The sequence below is a fragment of the Amborella trichopoda genome, chromosome 8, assembly GCF_054954075.1.
Source record: "Amborella trichopoda isolate Santa Cruz 75 chromosome 8, AtrichopodaSantaCruz75HAP2 v2.0, whole genome shotgun sequence".
Classification (NCBI taxonomy): Eukaryota; Viridiplantae; Streptophyta; class Magnoliopsida; order Amborellales; family Amborellaceae; genus Amborella; species Amborella trichopoda.
The window spans coordinates 19,911,189-19,929,540 of record NC_142343.1 but is presented as its reverse complement, the minus strand read 5'-3'; the positions used below and the strand labels follow the sequence as shown (position 1 = coordinate 19,929,540).

The 18,352-nt window shown below is 37.3% G+C and overlaps 1 protein-coding gene across 2 annotated transcripts; it reads left to right on the top strand.

Annotated features, from left to right (window-relative positions):
- Positions 1 to 208: 208 nt before the first annotated feature.
- On the top strand, positions 209 to 17,377 carry LOC18440395 (protein THYLAKOID ASSEMBLY 8, chloroplastic). 2 transcript variants are annotated; one of them, XM_006850542.4, is made up of 3 exons: positions 209 to 672; positions 867 to 1,260; positions 16,780 to 17,377. In XM_006850542.4, exons 1-2 carry the CDS (start codon positions 313 to 315, stop codon positions 1,257 to 1,259), a joined length of 753 nt encoding a protein of 250 aa, XP_006850605.1. In that variant the 5' UTR covers positions 209 to 312; the 3' UTR covers position 1,260; positions 16,780 to 17,377. The 2 variants fall into 2 exon arrangements, with proteins under 2 accessions (XP_006850605.1, XP_088731010.1); XM_088874884.1 differs by lacking the exon at positions 16,780 to 17,377 and having other exon boundaries at positions 850 to 1,513.
- Positions 17,378 to 18,352: the final 975 nt, after the last annotated feature.

The window sequence follows — 18,352 nt, the reverse complement described above, 5'->3', positions numbered from 1 at the left end:
CATCGAGGATGCTGCGACTCCAACATACTTGCAAACAAGGTTTTATCAGACGTAGTAAAAATACTATATGCTCCCGAGGGGCATATAATCTTTTTCACTGCACTGAAAAGTATACAGCTTTGATAGGGACTTTCGCTCCCCGTCCCATCCCTAAATCCCAACGACCACCAGAATCTTTGCTCCTACCCGGCCACCGCCAGAATCTCCGCTCCTCTGCCCTGCCACCACCAGAATCTCCGCTCCTTTGCCTTCACCGGGTCGCAGTCAGGATAGTTAAAGGGGGAGGAGAAGTGATAGGTTTCTGTTATTAATATGGCGGGGGTTGTGGCGGCTGGTGGTGGCGGCGGATTGTTCTTATACCGCCGCCCCTTTTCATCCATGACTCCTCTCCTCAACAATGCAGAATTATCTGTACTTCCTCCTCTTTCTCTCCACTTGTCGACTGCTTCCTCTGCAAAGAGGAGCACGGGCATATGGTGTGGGCCGAGGGACCAGAACCGCGGCCCGCTGGCTCGAGGGCGACTCCTCTCCACTGAAGCCATGCTCGCTATTCAATCCCTCAAGAGGTCACCTAACCTCCTCGCGCAAACCACCTCTCGCCTCCTCAAGGCTGACCTACTTGCTGTCCTCAAGGAGCTCCAGAGGCAAGACCAATGCCACCTAGCCCTCCAGGTATCTCTCTGTTTTGGTCGGTTAACTGTGATTCGAAGTTTCAGTGTGCTTAACTGCGATTCGAACTTCCACACTGCTCTCTCTGTGTCTCTCCACCCTTTTCTTGACTAAACCTTGTTTCTTTCTCCCTCTTCTTCTAACAAATGTTTGTTTCTTTCTCCCTCGGCTCCTAAAAAGTGTTTGAGCTTATTCAGGTATTCGGGGTGGTGCGCAAGGAGGTTTGGTACAAGACGGATTTTGGCCTGTACGCAGAGATGGTCACGGCATTGTCAAGGAATGGTATGACAGAAGAGATTGACAGCCTCATTGCGGATGCCCTGCAAGACAAGTTTGAGACTGACAATCGTGGAATTGCTCGCCTTGTGAGGGCTTTGATAGGGGCGGGAAATGCAGAAGGGGCAGTTAGCATTTATGAGATGACCAAGGGCAGTGGATTCCTTCCTGATGATTTTCTCTTCAGGGTTTTGATAAGAGGGCTCAAGAGGTTGGGTAAACAAGCCCATGCCGCCAAAGTCATGGACGATTTCAGGGAATTCTCGAAAAAATCAGTACTAGTGGGGTATGAGGAGCTGAGCATGGCGGCGTGAGGTTTGCCAAAGATTTGAGTTTTTTTTACTCTTTTCTTGTATTTCTTCGTCTTTGTGATTTTCATGAGGATGTAAATATAATAGTTCAACCTGACTATCTTTCTTTTTTATTGTTCATTTGTTCGTAGAAGTAATAATATAGATGTGAAATTGAAGAATTGGAGAAGGAACATGAATTTCAGGATGGAAGCTGTGCTTTCTTTTTATCATTTGTATGATGATTCATATGGGTTGCAATCTACGTTGGTTGGTTACATGTTTCTGTGCAATATAAAGCTCTTTATATTTTTTTTTCTTTGATGTTATTTTGTTATTCTTTTGGTTTCTCGAAGTTGGTATTGGATAGAAGAGCCTCAACAATCCTCTATAACCAAGTTTTAATCAATTTGGTGCAACTAAATAAGCTTTGGCTCGAACAGGATGATGTCGGGGATGAACCTGGAGTTCCCTTACTCATCCTGTTTGTTTCCTTTAGAACGTCCATGCTTCCTGATGAAATAATGTCGTATACAAGCAGAGTGTGTGGCTTCTTTTGAACTGAAAGTTCATTAAATCCTTTCAAACTTGTTATAAACAAGAAAGAATGCTATTATTTCAGTGCTCCATTACAATGTTTAAGATGTCATTCCGGACAATGAGAGGTGTTTCCAAAAGGGAATCAGAATTTTGATTTTCAAACTATTGGGAGTTTTATAAGATCTCAGGGCTTTTGGAATGATGGTCAGGGTGGTGGAGCCACGACGTTTCCAATCCCACCTGGTACCATATCAAAAGAAAAAGAAAAAAACATATCAAAGAAACAAAAAATAGAACTGTTGGGATCTCTGTCTTTTAACAGTCTCCTTATTAATCAATCAGCAAAATTTGCAGCCCCACTAGTGTGGGTCCACTCAGCATGTGTTAATCATCTGCCTCTTCCTTCCAATGTCCTTTAAATCCTTTATTACTGATATGTTGGTAAAGTTGGCTTTGGAATGCATTATGCGGGTTACAAAAAGTTCGGAACATTTAGTAGCAGGTAGTGTCTTACTAACTTTATTCCCCAATAATCCCTTTCTATGTTACTGCAGTATTACATTATCTTAAACTGCTTTGTTGTGGCTTTGGTCCATGTCAGTTTCTGACTGCCGTGCTTCTTCATTTTGATTAACTTTCGAGCTGTTACTTCTTGCAAAGAGGTACTAATTGATTTTCTGAACTTTAGATGGTTTTCTGTAGCATAAAAGCTACTCTTCTGCCAATATAAAAACATATTGCATTTCGATATGATATTTGTTCAAATTGGAAATATTCCTTCTTAGACATATCTGAGGGTTCTTGTTCTTCACCTAAATCATTACCTTGCTGAAAGCCATGTCGATTCAGATCCAATGTGATGCTGCTTCCACTCAATGTTCAAGAAGACTGGGGTGGCTGCCTGTGAAGTCCCACCTGGGTGGCTGCCACTGTGGAGAGAGCTGTTTTTTTTGTTTTTTTTGGTTGGGGTAGGGTGCGGGCAGGGGGGGGGGGGGGGGGGGGAGGGGGGCGTGTTTGGGGTTCGGGAATATATTTTCAATTTCGCATTAAAAATAAAAAACATAGCCAAACATAGAGTAATATTCCCAAGTTTGTATTATAAATTAGAAACAAAGCCAAACACAGGCAAAAATATATTATAAATTTTCAAATTTGCGTTCTAAATTAGAAACACAGCCAAATATATAATAATCACTAAAATAGCAAACCCTTCCCCCCCCCCCCCTCCCCCTTCCCAAAAAATAAAAATAAACACAAGAAAATGATAGAAAAGCATAGCATTACATAATATTCACAAAAAAAAAAAAGTAGTTTTTGGGGGACAAATCGAGTTCTCTAGGGTTTTGGGGGGCCAAAATTCCCCCAAATCCTCTTTCCCCCGTTTAAAGGGGGTGGGAATTACATTTTTTACCCTTTGGCAAGGGCAATTTCCGCCCTTTCCAAAGGCCTCTGGATGCGCCCTGCGCTATGCGCCTGCCCAGATTACCATCTCTTGCCTTTCTGTGCATCTCATGAATAAACTCTGAAAATGAAGCTCTTCATTGATGGGTCTCTCCTAAATAAAGTTTTTTCTTCATCAAGAGATCAGATTGGGAAAGGATGGGGCATAACCTATTCACCGAGTTTCATTTGAGACACAAAACAAGACCTGTTCGCTGACCCTGTGTAGATGATATCCTAGGGATAGTTGCGAAGGACGATTAATTGTTCAGTTTTCCTTGAAGGTTGGAGATGCTAAGATGTCAGAATGAGAGTTCTGAAATTGAAAACAGCAACGCTATATTGTTTGAGACTGCATCATAAAATCATCCATAATTGGCCCCCAACTATTTTTTGAGAAATTGTGAGAAACTTTCTTGACCTGGTGCACTAGTCTGAGGAATGCTCTCTATGACTTTGGAAATTTCCTTCCTGGTAGTAATTAGAGTAAGCTTTTCATTATTTTCTTGAGCATTGGACTAGAAAGAGTGGATTGATCATTACATATCTTTGAAGATGATAGCGTCTTTCAAAGAGATTAAACACGGCAGTGCTAGTCATTGACTTGTATGTCACTATTTAGTATTACTTTTTTTAATATAGTTTAGATTTATATGAATAGGTCTGCATGTTCTAGCCGACAAGAGGAAGTGCTGTTTTATCTTCCAAATATGGTCTGTGAGTATCACCTAAGGACCGAAGGCAACCTGAGTCGCAGATGATTAATTTTTCACCTTAACTGTTTGATGTTCTTATAATCTTTGTAAAGGATTAAAACAAGTCCACTGATAGCAAATGGGATCCCAAGGAATTCTGTATCATAAGCCTTATCTGCCACATTTGATAGCCACCTTCAAACTGAGTTAAGAATTTTCCTAGTTGTAACCATCTTTCGAACATGAAGTTCTGATATTGTTACAGCCCTCGTTTCCACATGCATAAATCAGATCGCAATTCCCTTCTCAAAGTTGTCTTTTCAGCTCCACTGATACTCCAAAACAGGGTTTACTTGTTAAATAAATAACTAAATAAATAAATGAGAAAGCAAGTTGAGCAGAGTGAGGTTGGGTGCTTTGAGTTCTAGTAGGTTTATGGGACCTCTCTTAAACTTTTCCGTGTCTGACAGTAAGTGATATATATGAGGATCCTGCATCCTATGAAGAGTGCTTTGAGGACTGCATCGTATAAAGTGATGATGGTAAGGAGGAGGTCTCTTCATGGAGAGCTGCCTTCCTCTTCCCTTGAAACCCGATTTAACATAAGTGTAAAAGGGTTGCCAGCTATGTAACAACCAAATGCATGTCTGACAGGTTTAAAACTGTCAGACAGAAACAGTATCAGATGTGTGCTTAGTTGACATGGCATGCGACATGCAATTATATGCATCAGTGCCAGAATGTTGAGACCATAGTTGTTGGGAGTAGGAGCAGGTGCGGGTGTGGGTGCGAGTGCGGGTGCGGTTGTGGGTGTGGGTGCAGGGGTGCGAGTGCGGGAGCCCGGGATCGGCACTTGGCTAAAGCTCCCTACCCTAGCGATCTTGTATATATGAAGTTATGAACTACATGTAAATGGGAGTGTAGGGGGAGCTCCATATATATATATATATCTAAAGAGGGTGTGATTTATATACAACGAACTAACCAAGGCCCTAAACAGTCAAAGTAGGGTGCACCTTTAATTAGTGTTGAAAGACGTTTCAATACTAGAAATCTTTGTGATGATCTGAAAATTTATTTTCATATCTAATTATAAAATTTAATGCTTAAAAAATTGTGTACATAGGGTCGATCTATGAACACTTGAAAATCCTGAAAATTGAAGGTCCGAAAATGCATTACAAGATGCACTATATCCAAGACTTAAAATCCTTTTTTTCTCATGTCCATGCATCTTGAGGTCAAGATGATCAATTTGAGGATTTTTGGGCATCAAATCAACCTCCTCTAGTGAAAATTTTTAGGTGCGCTTTAATTTGATTGTTTAAGGGCTTGCCCTTATATAAACGTTTTCCATATACTTATGTATGTATGTATGTATGTATGTATGTATGTATGTATGTACGTGTATGTATGTATATGGGCAATGATTTCATGCAACGGTTGTATAGTAATATGATGCAACAACCTTTAAAAACCATGTTATGGCCATTTGTTTGAAATCCAAATTTTAAAATATACACTCTTTTCATTCTAATGAACAATCACAAAAAAAGAAAAAATTGAAAACACAACCTAGAAAGTATTTTTTTAGCCCAATTAACATAGGCCATTCATTTTGGTGAGATGCTTAGATCTAGGTCTTAGAAGGATTTTTTCATTTCCAATTTTTTTGGATGGTTTTATTATCATTAGATGAACAATGGCAAAAAAGAAACAAATGATTTTGAGTTTATAAAGGTCAAGATCTTGAAATTCACAAAATGAATAGTCTAGATTCGTTTTTGGAGGGGACTCATTTTGGCCATATCTAGGGTTCAAATTGAACTTTTATGTTTGGGGGGATTGATTATTGAGATGAAGAGAGTGTGTATGTAAAATTTTGGGTCATACAAATACCACAAAGATGGTTTTTTATAAGTGTCATTGCATTACACTATGATACAACCGTTGCATTATACTATGATACAACCTTTGCATTAGATCATTGTATATATATATATATATATATATATATATATATATATATATATATATATATATATATATATATACGCAATACCTATAGGCGAAAATGAACTGTGATTTCGTTTATGCTCATCACTGTCCAAACTTCATCGCACGGTCACAGTTGTCCGGTAGTATTTCAATTTTTCATTTTTTTCTACAAATCGGATTGATCTGAAATTTAGAACGTGTGTTCATCAAAAATAGGAGAATCTAATAAAAATATAAAAATAATAATTTGTAAAATATAAATTGATAAAAATACCCCTGAAAATTTATGGTGGTATTTTGGTCAATTTATATTTTGCGAAATAGTTTTTTCATATTTTTATTAGGTGCGCTTCACTAAGATGTACCCACGCTCCAAATTTCAGATCATTTCGATTATAAAAAAAATAAAAATTGTAACACTATTAGACAATCGTGACTGTGCGATGAAGTTTGGATGATGATGACGGTAGGCGAAATCACTGTTCATTTTTGCCTATAGACATTGTGTAGTGTTTTTCATATATATATATATATATATAGAAAAACTCTTCTCAACGCCTATAGGCGAAAATGAACAGTGTTTCGCCGTTCAAAGTTCATCGCACGGTCACAGTTGTCCGCTAGTGTTTCAATTTTCATTTTTATTTCTACAAATCGGAATGATTTGAAATTTTGAACGTGTGTTCATAAAAACTAGGAGAATATAAAAATAATAATTCGTAAAATATAAATAGACCAAAATAGCCCTAAAAATTTATGGGGGTATTTTGATCAATTTATATTGTGCGAAATATTTGTGTCATATTTTTATTAGGTGCGCCTCACTAGGATGTATACATGCTCCAAATTTCAAATCATTCCGATTTATTAAAAAAAAATGAAAATTGAAACACTACCAGACCATCGTGACCGTGAGATGAACTTTGGACGGTGATGAACATAAGCGAAATCACTGTTCATTTTCACTTATATGCGTTGGGAAGACTTTTATATATATATATATATATATATATATATATATATATATATATATATATTTCTATGTCCCCCCTGCAACATAGAAGTTCTATCCTCCCCCTTATCCAAGCGTCCATTTTTTAATAGAGGGCTAAGATTGCCCCAATCACAATGTCACGTCTCTACACTATTTTATTTTTAATTTTTTTCCATAAACTGTTTTGACACCAAATTTTGGACGTCCATTCCTCTATTAAACTCGCACTAACAAAAAATATAAAAAAGATACTTTCACTAAAATAAAATGACCAAAATACCCCTGAAAGTCTCAAGGGGTATTTTGATCATTATTTTTTATCGAAAAATTATTGTGAATATTTTTTATAGGTGCACCCCAATGAGAAGATGGCACGTATCAAATTTCATGTTTAGAAATTTGTATTAAAAAAACTAAAAATAAAATACTTTGAGACATCGGATCTAAGATCAAACAGTGGTGGCTCTCTTGATAAAAAATGGATGGCTGGATGGTAGGGGGAGGATAGAACTTCTATGTTGAAGGGGGAACATAGAAAGCTTTCTTTGTATATATATATACAAAACTTCTTCGCACGGTCACAGTTGTCCGATAGTGTTTTGCTCAATTTATATTTTATGAAATGTTTTTTCATATTTTTATTAGGTGCGCCTCACTAAGATGTACACACTCTCCAAATTTCAAATCATTCCAATTTATAAAAAGAAAAATGAAAAATGAAACACTGCCGGACAACTGTGACTGTGTGATGAAGTTTGGATGGTGATGAGAGTAGGTAAAATCACTGTTCATTTTTTTTACTAATCGGAATGATCTGAAATTTGGAGCGTATGTAAGTCTTAGTGAGGCGCACCTAATAAAAATATGAAAAAAATAATTCGTAAAATATAAATTGACCAAAATACCCTAAACACTTTTAGAGGGTATTTTGGTCAATTTTTATTATGAATTATTTTTTTTCATATTTTTATTAGGGGCATCTCAATAAGATGTATATATGCTCCAAATTTCAAGTAATTTGGATTTGTAGAAAAAAAATGAAAAATGAAACACTACCAGACAATTGTGACCGTGCGATGAAGTTTGGATGGTGATGAGGGTAGGCAAAATCACTGTTTATTTTCCCCTATAGGCATTGGGAAGATTTTTCCATATATATATATATATATATATTACTTTGATTGTTGAAGTCCTTAACCTTATAGAATTCACACCCTTCAAAAATAAAAGTATGAACACAAGATGGACATAAATGAGGCACGAAGTCCGAGGAGTACATTTTCTATTACTAATAACATGATTTATATGAAATTAAAGAGTAATTTATGTTAACATATATACTAAAGTAAAAATTTAACAATTAAATAAAATCAATGAATAGATGACAGAAAGATTTGAAGTGCGATGCATTAAATGCTAGAAATGATACAAAATAAATTTGTTAAGAATTGATAGACATAAAGCTAAGTATGAAATCCAATAAAAGATTTTGTACTATTGTCCAAAATTTTGACGTGAAAATCAAGAGAATAAAATTAAATGAAGAATAGCATTACTTTCAAACACATTTAAATAATTTAAAACATTCGTCAATTGTAGAAAATATAATTAGATAGATAAGACATCTTGTTCAAAAAAAATATAATCTATGAAATCTTAATAATTTAAATATCAAGAAACTGATTTAAGGAAGAATTGAAGTGAGATTCATAAAATGCTTGGCATGATATTTAATTAAACGAGATCCAATATAAGATTTTGTACTATCATCCAAAAATTTGTCATGAAAATTAAGACAATAAAATATTAAATGAAAAATATCACTACTTTAAAACACATTTGAATCATATAAAAAAATTGTCAATTGTAGAAAATATAAATAGATAGATAAAAAAATTTGTTTAAAAAATATTGGAAAAATTACAAAAAACCCCCAAGACTACAGTGTCTATGCAACTTACCCCCAACCTAACTTTTTCCTTCACTTTTTTTCCCCCAAATATACACTTTCTATGCAAATATCCTACCAACCAAATAAAAAATAAAAAGTGCCTAAACAACCCTCCCTTACTTTTACCTTACCCACGCCTCTCTCTCTTAAGTGTAAGTGCGCTCCAACATTGTGTAAGTGCGCTCCGACAGTACAACACTCTGGAGTCACAGTGCTCCGACACTGTCTATGTGCGCTCTGGCAGTGGGTCATGCACTCGGACACTGTGTAAGTGCGCTCTGACAGTAGATGTGCGGTCCGACACTGCGTAAGTGCGCTCCGGTAGTGCAACACTCTGGAGTCACAGCGCTCCGGCACTGTTTATGTGTGCTCTGGCCGTGGATCATGCCTGCCGGCACTATGTAAGTGCGCTCCAACAGTGAAATCTGGAGTCACAACGCTCCTGCATTGTGTATGTGCGCTCCGACGGTAGATGATGCGCTCCGGCATTGTGTATGTACGCTCCGGCAGTAGATGATGCGCTCCGGCACTGTGTAAGTGCGCTTCGGCAGTGCAACACTCTGGAGTTACAGTGCTCCGGCACTGCTTATGTACGCGTCGACAATGGATCATGCGCTCTGGCACTGTGTAAGTGCGCTCTGGCAGTGCAATCTGGAGTCACAGCGCTGTGTATGTGCGCTTCGGCAGTGGATCATGTGCTCCGGCACTGTGGTGGTTCACTCCAGCAATGAGCTCCGAAAGTCAACGTCAAATATGGCCAAATTGATTTCTATGTACGAGAAGGAGATTTCTGTCTAAAAAAAATGAACTTTTTCCCTTGGGCCGTATTTGCATAGAAAGTGTGTTTTTTGGAAAAAAGTGAGATAAAAACTTAGGTTGGGGGTAAGTTGCATAGAAGTGGTCTTGGCGTTTTTTTGTAATTTTCCCAAAAATATTTCCATTAAATCTTAATAATTAAAAAATCAAAAATAGTTTTAAGAGGCTTTGAAGTGAGATGCATTAAATGTTTGAAATGATATTAAATTAATTTTTTAAGAGATGGAAGAAATCCATAAGAAATTGTGCTATAAACCAAAATTTAATCATGAAAATTATAAGAATAAATAAATAAATGAAAAATGCCATTGCATAGTATGGCCGCTCATATAATATAAGGTAGATTGAACTTCCCTTCCCCCATACCATAGTCGGAGGGGATAGTGTATCTACAGAAGAGAGGGTACGGGCCCGCCCTTATTCTTAATGCCTCACCAGTCACAACTTCATCCAGGCAACACTTTTAAATAATATAAAATAAAAAAAATTGTCAATTGTCTAAGAATTATAAAAAGATATATAAGACATTTTTTAAAAAAAAAATAATGTATGAAATCTTAATAATTAAAAAGCTATATACTTAGTATTCTTTATATTAGAGTACATTGATTTAATGGAATTAAGTTAATGTTGATATTGTTACTATAAGATTTCTCATGGACTATGCTACTTATTTGAAATGAGTTCATGATTTGTATACTCATTAGTATATACTTAGTATTTTATATAATAAATTACATTGATGAAGTTGATTTAAATTAATGTTGATAGTCGGATAATATTAGTATAAGATTTCTCATGGGCAATGCTACATACTTGAAATGAGTACATGGACTATAAACTCATCAACATCAGTATTACTAAAAGATTTCTCATGGAACATGAACTCGTTACCATTAGTGGTAACGAGCACATGCGTACAAGTCCTTAAAGTTGAGCTTTCATAATCAGAACATGATCCATCTTTTGAGGAGTCTTGATCCCCCAATAGGGATCAAGATCCTTTGTAGTCAAGGATCGAGATCCTTTTAGATTAGGAACCAAGATCTGAAGAGGTAGGGATTGAGATCCCCTTATGGGAGGAAGCAAACACCGCTCGGGCTCCAGCTCCTGGATCGTTGGATCTAGATTCCAAGAGGGAAACACCACCCCTTGACCAAGATCCCCACAACTATGGTTGAAACCATAAAACATTGGTGTATTAGTTTTAAACATGTGTGGCTTAATGGTAAGATATGCATGTATGACTTGTAGGACGCGTGTCTTAGTCATAGGACATGTGTCTTAGATGTAAGATGTCTCCGGTTGTGATTTTCAATTTTTTTTTTAAAATAATGATTATTTATATGTCAATCAAGTTGTGCTTCTTTTAATATGGTTACTACTTATTGACAATTATTATATTTAATATGCAAGTGAATAATTTTTATATACCAATCATCATCATCCGAGCCTTCTCCAACTACTTGAGGCCGGCTACACATATCCTATTTAGCTATTTTGCTCTATTAGTCAGACCATAAGTTATTGTATCTTTTTTGACTACTTCCATCTATATCCTTTTGGGTGTTTCCCTTGCCCTTTTAAAGCCACTCACTTCAACCAAATCACCCTTCCTAACCGGTGCTCTTTTAGGTCGACGCTGAACATGACCAGACCACTTGGTCTGCCAGTGTCTACCATAAGATGCGCATCTCAATTTAAGACATGCATGTGAACATGTGTCTTACTGTTTGACATACTTCCTATATCAGAACACAGAATTGACATCTCTATATTGTACAGATATGTCATGACTAACACGCCTATATTTTTTAAGGGTAGTGTTTGACACTTTCTATCCATGTCGAAACTCAACATTTGTATCCCTGTCCTTGTAATGTAGGTTGCTAGGGAGTTCAAGGCAAAAATCTGTTCAAGATATTGTCTGCTAATGCTATTTTCAAGTCTTATTTCTTTGAACGGCTTCTTTTCTTCCATGAATTTTGATATTGAACACGCAAGAAGTGAATTTTTAATTATTCTTAGTGTCTTTCAGTTTAGCATATAGTGGAATGACACATTAGGAATAGTTTTTCGCACAATGATATAAACCCCTTCAGAATAAAGGGTGAACCCCCTACCCTTAAACCCCTCTCCATACACTTTAAGATTGCCCATCGGCGCCCTCTCACTCTCCCTTTCTCACTCTTACCTTCTAGATCCTCTCTCTCCCTCTATCCATCTCTCTCTCTCTCTCTAAATGTTAGTCCCCTCTCTCTCTTTTATCTTTTGGGTTTTCGTAACTTTCTATTTTATTTGTTGTGATTTGGGCCAGTGAGTCTTCTTCCTCTTGTCCTCTTCAAAGTCTTTCCCAAGAAGGAGGAGGAGGAGGAGAAGGTGAAGGCGAAGGCAAAGTACCAGGAGAAGTAGAAGAAGGAGAAGGAGAAGGAGAAGAAGTAGAAGGAAGAAGGAGAGGCTGAAGAAGAAGAAGAAAAGGAAGAAGAAGAACAAGAAGAACTCGTTACTTACTACAATGGTTAATATTTTTTTTTTTAAAAAAAAAAAAAAAAAGAACAAGAAGAAGAATAAGTAGAAGGGAAGGAGGAGGCGGAAGAGGAGGAGAAAAAGAAGAAGGAGAAGAAGGAAAAGAACGAGGAAAAGGGAGGAGGAAGAGGAGGAGGAGAAGGAGGAGGAGGGGGAAGAGGAGGAGACAAACCCAGCAAGTTATAGCAGGTGTGTGTGTGTATATACATATATAGTAAGAGAAAGAGAGAGAAGGGGGGTGGGGGGTGGGGCAATACTTCCTAGATTAGAGAGTCAGAGAGTGAGAAGAGCCACATGATTTTATATATATATATATATATTAAGAGAAAGAGAGAGAAGGGGGGTGGGGGTTGGGGCAATATTTCCTAGATTAGAGAGTCAGAGAGTGAGAAGAGCCACATGATTATATATATATATATATATATATATATATATATATAGGAGACTGATTTCATGCAACAATTATATTATAATATAATGAACAAAATCATGTTTGGGTCATTTGTTTGACATCAATTTTTAAATATACATTCTTTTCATTCTTATAAACAATCACAAAAAAGTAAAAATTAAAATATATCTTGGAAAATAATTTTTTAACTCAATTAGTATAGGCCGTCCATTTTGGTGTGATGCTTAGATCCAAATGTTAAAATGATTGTTTCCTTTGCAAAAATTTTTGATGACTGTTTTATTAGTAGATGAATAATGTTAAAAAAAAAAAAGTTGATTTTGAGTTTGTGAAGGCCTAGATTTTGAAATCCACCAAATGGATGGTCTAGATTCATTATTGGAGGGGGACTCATTTTGAGCGGCATATCTAGGGTGTAAATTGTATTTTACTTTTTGAGGATTGATTATTGGAATGAAGAGAGGGTGTGTGCAATTTTTTGGGTCATACAAATGCTACAAATATGGTTTTCTTGGAGTGTTTCATTATATTACAAGGACACAATGACATTAAATCATTTCCTATATATACATATGCATACACACATATCGAAGGAGGCGGAGGGAGAGAGAGAGCAAGAGAGAGGGCCTGATATTTAGAGAGAGAGGGACAGAGATAAAGATACGTTTCTGATGGGCAATCTTGGAAGAAAAAATAGAAACCCCCCTCATAATCTATGGAGAGGGTGGGTGTCCTAACCAGAAGTAAGAAGTTGGGGGGGATGGTGGGGTGGCTCCATCTTTCTTGGAAAGGTGAGTCATGTCATTTTCTTATTAATCTTTTGCACACAAGCAAAGAATTATATGACATTCTAATGTGATCTATGGCTTTGGGAGGTCCTATTAATATAAAAATAGGAAATTGGGAGGCCCTAGATCTAGCATTTAGCTATAAATTTGTTTGTCTTGGAACTGGACTGTCCTCTATTTAGGAGGAACTTGAGGAGTGGGGAGAGCTATGCCCGGCCTGAGTTTCCTTGATGATAGTAGATCTTCTCGACTCTAGGAGGAATAGATAATGTTGCAGACATAAAATTAAGTGTTCTCATTCAGCTTTTTACATTCATTCTTTAGGGATCAAAAGCTCATTGTTTGAGGCTCATCTAGCTGGACTTATTTATTCCATCCCATTACTCCTAAGACCCTGGATTTTTGGTTGTTGCCCTGCTCTGGACCTCAATTATGACCATTTGTTTAATTGTAGTCTTCAGTTTCCAAAACATATGTTGCCCTTGTTAGAAAGTAATTGCCCCACAAATGTGGAGTTTCTTCCTTGACCTATTTTGAGTGTGTTGACTTATGATTTACTTAGTAGGTGAACTCCCATTCTGCAGAAAGGATTTTATGGTTTAAGAGGTCTCTTGTCATGAGAGACTGGGAACTGGATGACCCATCATGTGTGAAAGGGAAAGACATGCTTGATACCACTGTATCCTGCTCTAGGATATTAAGCCAGACCCATATGCTGGTATATCTGCTTGAAGTGGATTACTGGGTCTGGGAGACTAGAGAGGGTTGGCAGGAAGCTTACAAGGATTTATTGATTAAATTATGATAGAGGAGAAACCTACGAAGATAATCACTTTAAGAGGTCTCCCTTATGAGTGGCCGACTAGCTGGACAATGGGTATTGATGTGCTACTCCAAACTGGGCAAGGGATGGTGACGAGGAACTGAGCTGGATGCTCTTCAAATGGTGGTGTCGTACTGTCATCCACTTTACCTAAGATCTGGTTCAAGTCCAAGGGGTTGGTGCTCATTCCTGAAGGGGTTGCGCATCCACTGCAAGGATCTGGCAAGTTAACAAGATTCGTCCATCCTCCGTTGATCCACAGACTGTGCAGTCTTCGAGGATGGAGAGGGCTAATGGGCAATGTGTGTCATAGCACATTGTGTTTAACTTGCTGATGTTGAGACCCAGAAGAGAGAGCCAGTTTATTAAACCTGGAAAAAGATTGTGTTCTGGTGAAGAAGGGGGCCTAAAGTCTTTCTGGTTGGTCTTCTTGCATTGTCTTCAATCGTGCCTGAAATGAAAGGGAGTCCTTCTATTTATAGAAGCTAGGGACATTATGCATCTGGACATGCGGGCTTGCATGTGCCATGTCTATGTGGTGCCATGTGTCTATTGCTGTGTGGAGAACGTGACCTTAAGGAGGTCTTAATGACCATGAAAAGCATGCCACACAAATAGTTCATGGGCCACGCGTTGATGACTGGCCATGCATGGTGGGGATACCATCTCCATCCTATGGCAGATGTGTAGCAAAACGGATGTACAGAAGGATAAGTTCCCTCCATGTGAGTCCTAAGACAGGTCTTATTGCCACATGGAAGCTTTGGCTGCACTCAAGAGAAACATCTATCTACAAAACACATCCCAAAAGGGCCAGTTGGCTATGCATAGATGGGCTGCATAGACTGCTGGGACGTGCATGCCACTGGATGAACGTGTCTGGGCTGTCCAGGCTGGCTCATGATTGAACATGCACGTCTGGGAGCTTGTCCTGTAATTAGCCAGATTTTTTGTGTCATTTTTAGTGGGCCATGTGTCATGCCGCTATTATCTAGTAGAGGACCATGTCCTGCTATTGGAAACTGTATTCTTTGAGATCCATACCCTCCTGAATGGCATCAGATTATGCATACACTTTCTTTAGTTCCATCATGGCCAAAGGTGATTTAGTCTATGTCATTTGGATTGGTAGGCTTTCAAGGGAGTCACAATTCCCCATGGAGCCTCACAAATTCCATGTGACGATGGTTAGGGTGGTGAACTGCAATTGAATGTCAAGCTTTCCATCCCACTGCTTACCTACAAATAAAAGCCATCCATAGTTGTAGATCTGTTGATATCTTCTTCTGTCATGCATATTTGGAGGCCAATGATGCAGTTGACACGTGTAGACAGATGTGACCCATAAGGGCACATTTGTCCACTGTGTTTACATATCTTAAAACCTATATATAGGTTTTACGTAAATATAACATAACATTGTTCAAAATGATACATCTGTATACATAAAGGACAAATTTGTCCTTATTAGTCATATCTGTTTACAGGCTAGTGTTTGTTCTTTCTTGTGTCTTTCATCTCAATCTTCTCTCTCTTCCTTCCTCTTTTATCCTCTCTATACTGTGATGTATGTGTTAGTTGAATGTTCTCACTGAGGTCAACTTGATCTATCCTTCTATCAATGAATATGATTATCGATTGTCCAAATCGTAAAGAGCCATGTTTGTTTTCGGGCAGGTTGCTTGAAGAAGCATTTTTTGTATTGTTGAAATCCTACTTACGATTGGTTCAAATGATGTAGGAGTTTATGCCTTCTTCTTTAAAACTGGAACTAAACTTTGATCAAACACAAATATAAATTTGGCTGAACATGTTGTTATTATTTCTATGCATTTTTACTGGGTTTTTCTATAACTATCTTTTTTCATCTATTCATAAAGGAAATGTCGTTGACTCATGTGATTATGCTTGTTGGCCATTATATAATCTATGTAGATGATCCATGATAGACATATCAGTGTGTGGATTTTATATTAAGATATTATATTCCTATGATTGAGCTTGATTGAGTTAGTACCATTTGAACTAACATCTGTCAGCTTTGTGTACTGATTCTAAATTATTGTCTGTTTTAGAGCCCATGAATTTTAAGGTTCGATTGTAGTAACAGCTTGTTGTTCTTGTGCATCACCTTACTTAAAATCATACGAAATCCAGCAATAATACCATAAGCCTTTTGTTTATGGTAATCATATTGCAAAAAACTCTTGCTTTTGACCTGTGACCCATGGCCAATCAAATATAGAAAAATCTTGCTTTTGCAAGATTTGGCTATTCAGATCAAAAGAAGCATCAATTTATGGGAGTACTGAACCCTTTTTGTATGTATTATGGGTGTGCAGTCATATCTGCACTAATGCACCGGATGCATTAGAACATTTTCTGTATGGATGATAGAATACTAAATATATTTTGCTTGGAGTCATACTGTCAGCTACCGGCTGGCTTTCTATTTCTTTGTTTCTTTTTCCTTTCAATTTTGTTTAATCTATTACTCATATATTCTATCTTTTTTCCCCCCCTTGCGTCTTTACCTTTCTTTTTTATTTCTTTTGCTTCAGCTGCTTCTTGGAAAGCTGATGGGATGGTCTTGCTAAAAGTGTGTTGCCGGTTGCATTTCATGCATATAATTGTTTGGTTGAATCACATATAAATCCAAATGGAGTACTTGTAACTGGAATTATCTATATGTATATTACAAGTTGAGAAGACATAAGTTACAGATGGAATTCCACCACTGAGACCCCTGCTCGGGGAACCCACTTCTATGATATATGAATCTTGGACAATATGAAGGAAGCAACGCAGATGGAACTAATATATTTGGACTCAGAAGCCAAGTGTATTGATGCAGACAGCAAAAGTGGTCAAAGTTGAGGCGCTGCATGAGTGCTTGCGAAAAACAAACTAGTGCTTTAATCAGTAGATCATATGGCCTTGAGTACACAACAGTTATTTTGTTGGAGGCTTTTGAGGATGATTTAATGATGGTATATGCGTATATGCATTCTGTGATTGTGCTTTTTGAGCCATAAACCCAAAGAGTCATACTCTAATGTTCTTCATAAACATTGATGTCTTTTGTGCTTTCTAGTTATCTTATTTTTCTTCTGAATAAATGAGAATAAATATAGCAGGCTACTGGCATTTCAGATTCAAGTGATTTTGATCATTTTCAGAATACAATTATTTGTTCTTGACTAAATCGAACAAATAATTGTCTGGGTGTGTGATTTTCACTGTGAATTTAATTTTGGATGACTTGGTAGATGATGGATTTATAATTCAGAAATTCTTTTCCAATTTAATGAAATACTGAATCAGTGACTTTGTGTGTGTGTGTGTGCGGCTGTGCACGTGCGTGCATCCGGGTACGTGAATCAAGTCATTGACAAGTCACCAATTCACCATTTCATAAATACACACACACACACACTGGTCCAGAGGGTGAGAGTCTGTGGAAAGAGCTTATGAGATAGAGGAGTTATTAATAAACTACCTTATATAGAGAGAGAAGTTTTGGATTCTTAAATATAAATTTCCGTGTAAATATGGAAACAGAAAAAAAAGGAAAGGGATTCAGAAAAAAAAAATCAAAGAGGAAAGAGATTCAGAAAAAATTAAAGAAAGGGTTGAAGGAGAGATATTGCATGCGGAAATTTTAGGAAAGGGATAATGTGTGTAGAAATTATAGGTGGTGTTAGAGTTTGTAGAGCAAACAGGAGGCATATGCCATTATGTAAGGATAGTTGAGATTCACTATTGAAATAAGAGTTATTATTGGAATGGGCTCTGATGCGGATAGTTTAGGAGGTTTCTAGGAGGTATATATGGGCTGGAATTGCCTCGAGCACTCAAACTCATGGCAATCAGTAGTTGGTATGGATAAAGATTTTATACCAAAGAGGAGACACATGTCATTAAATAAAGGGATAGTTGAGATTATTGTTGAAATAGGAGTTATTGTTGGAATGGGCTTTACATAAGGATTTTTAGGGTTCTTAGGAGGCAGATGAAGGGCTGGGATTGCCTCTGGCAACCCCAAAATACATATACTGAAGGCACTTAGTGTTCAAGACATTCTGATGTCACGTTTTCCTGTTGTTCTGTGGATAAGCAGGATCTAAAATCCTG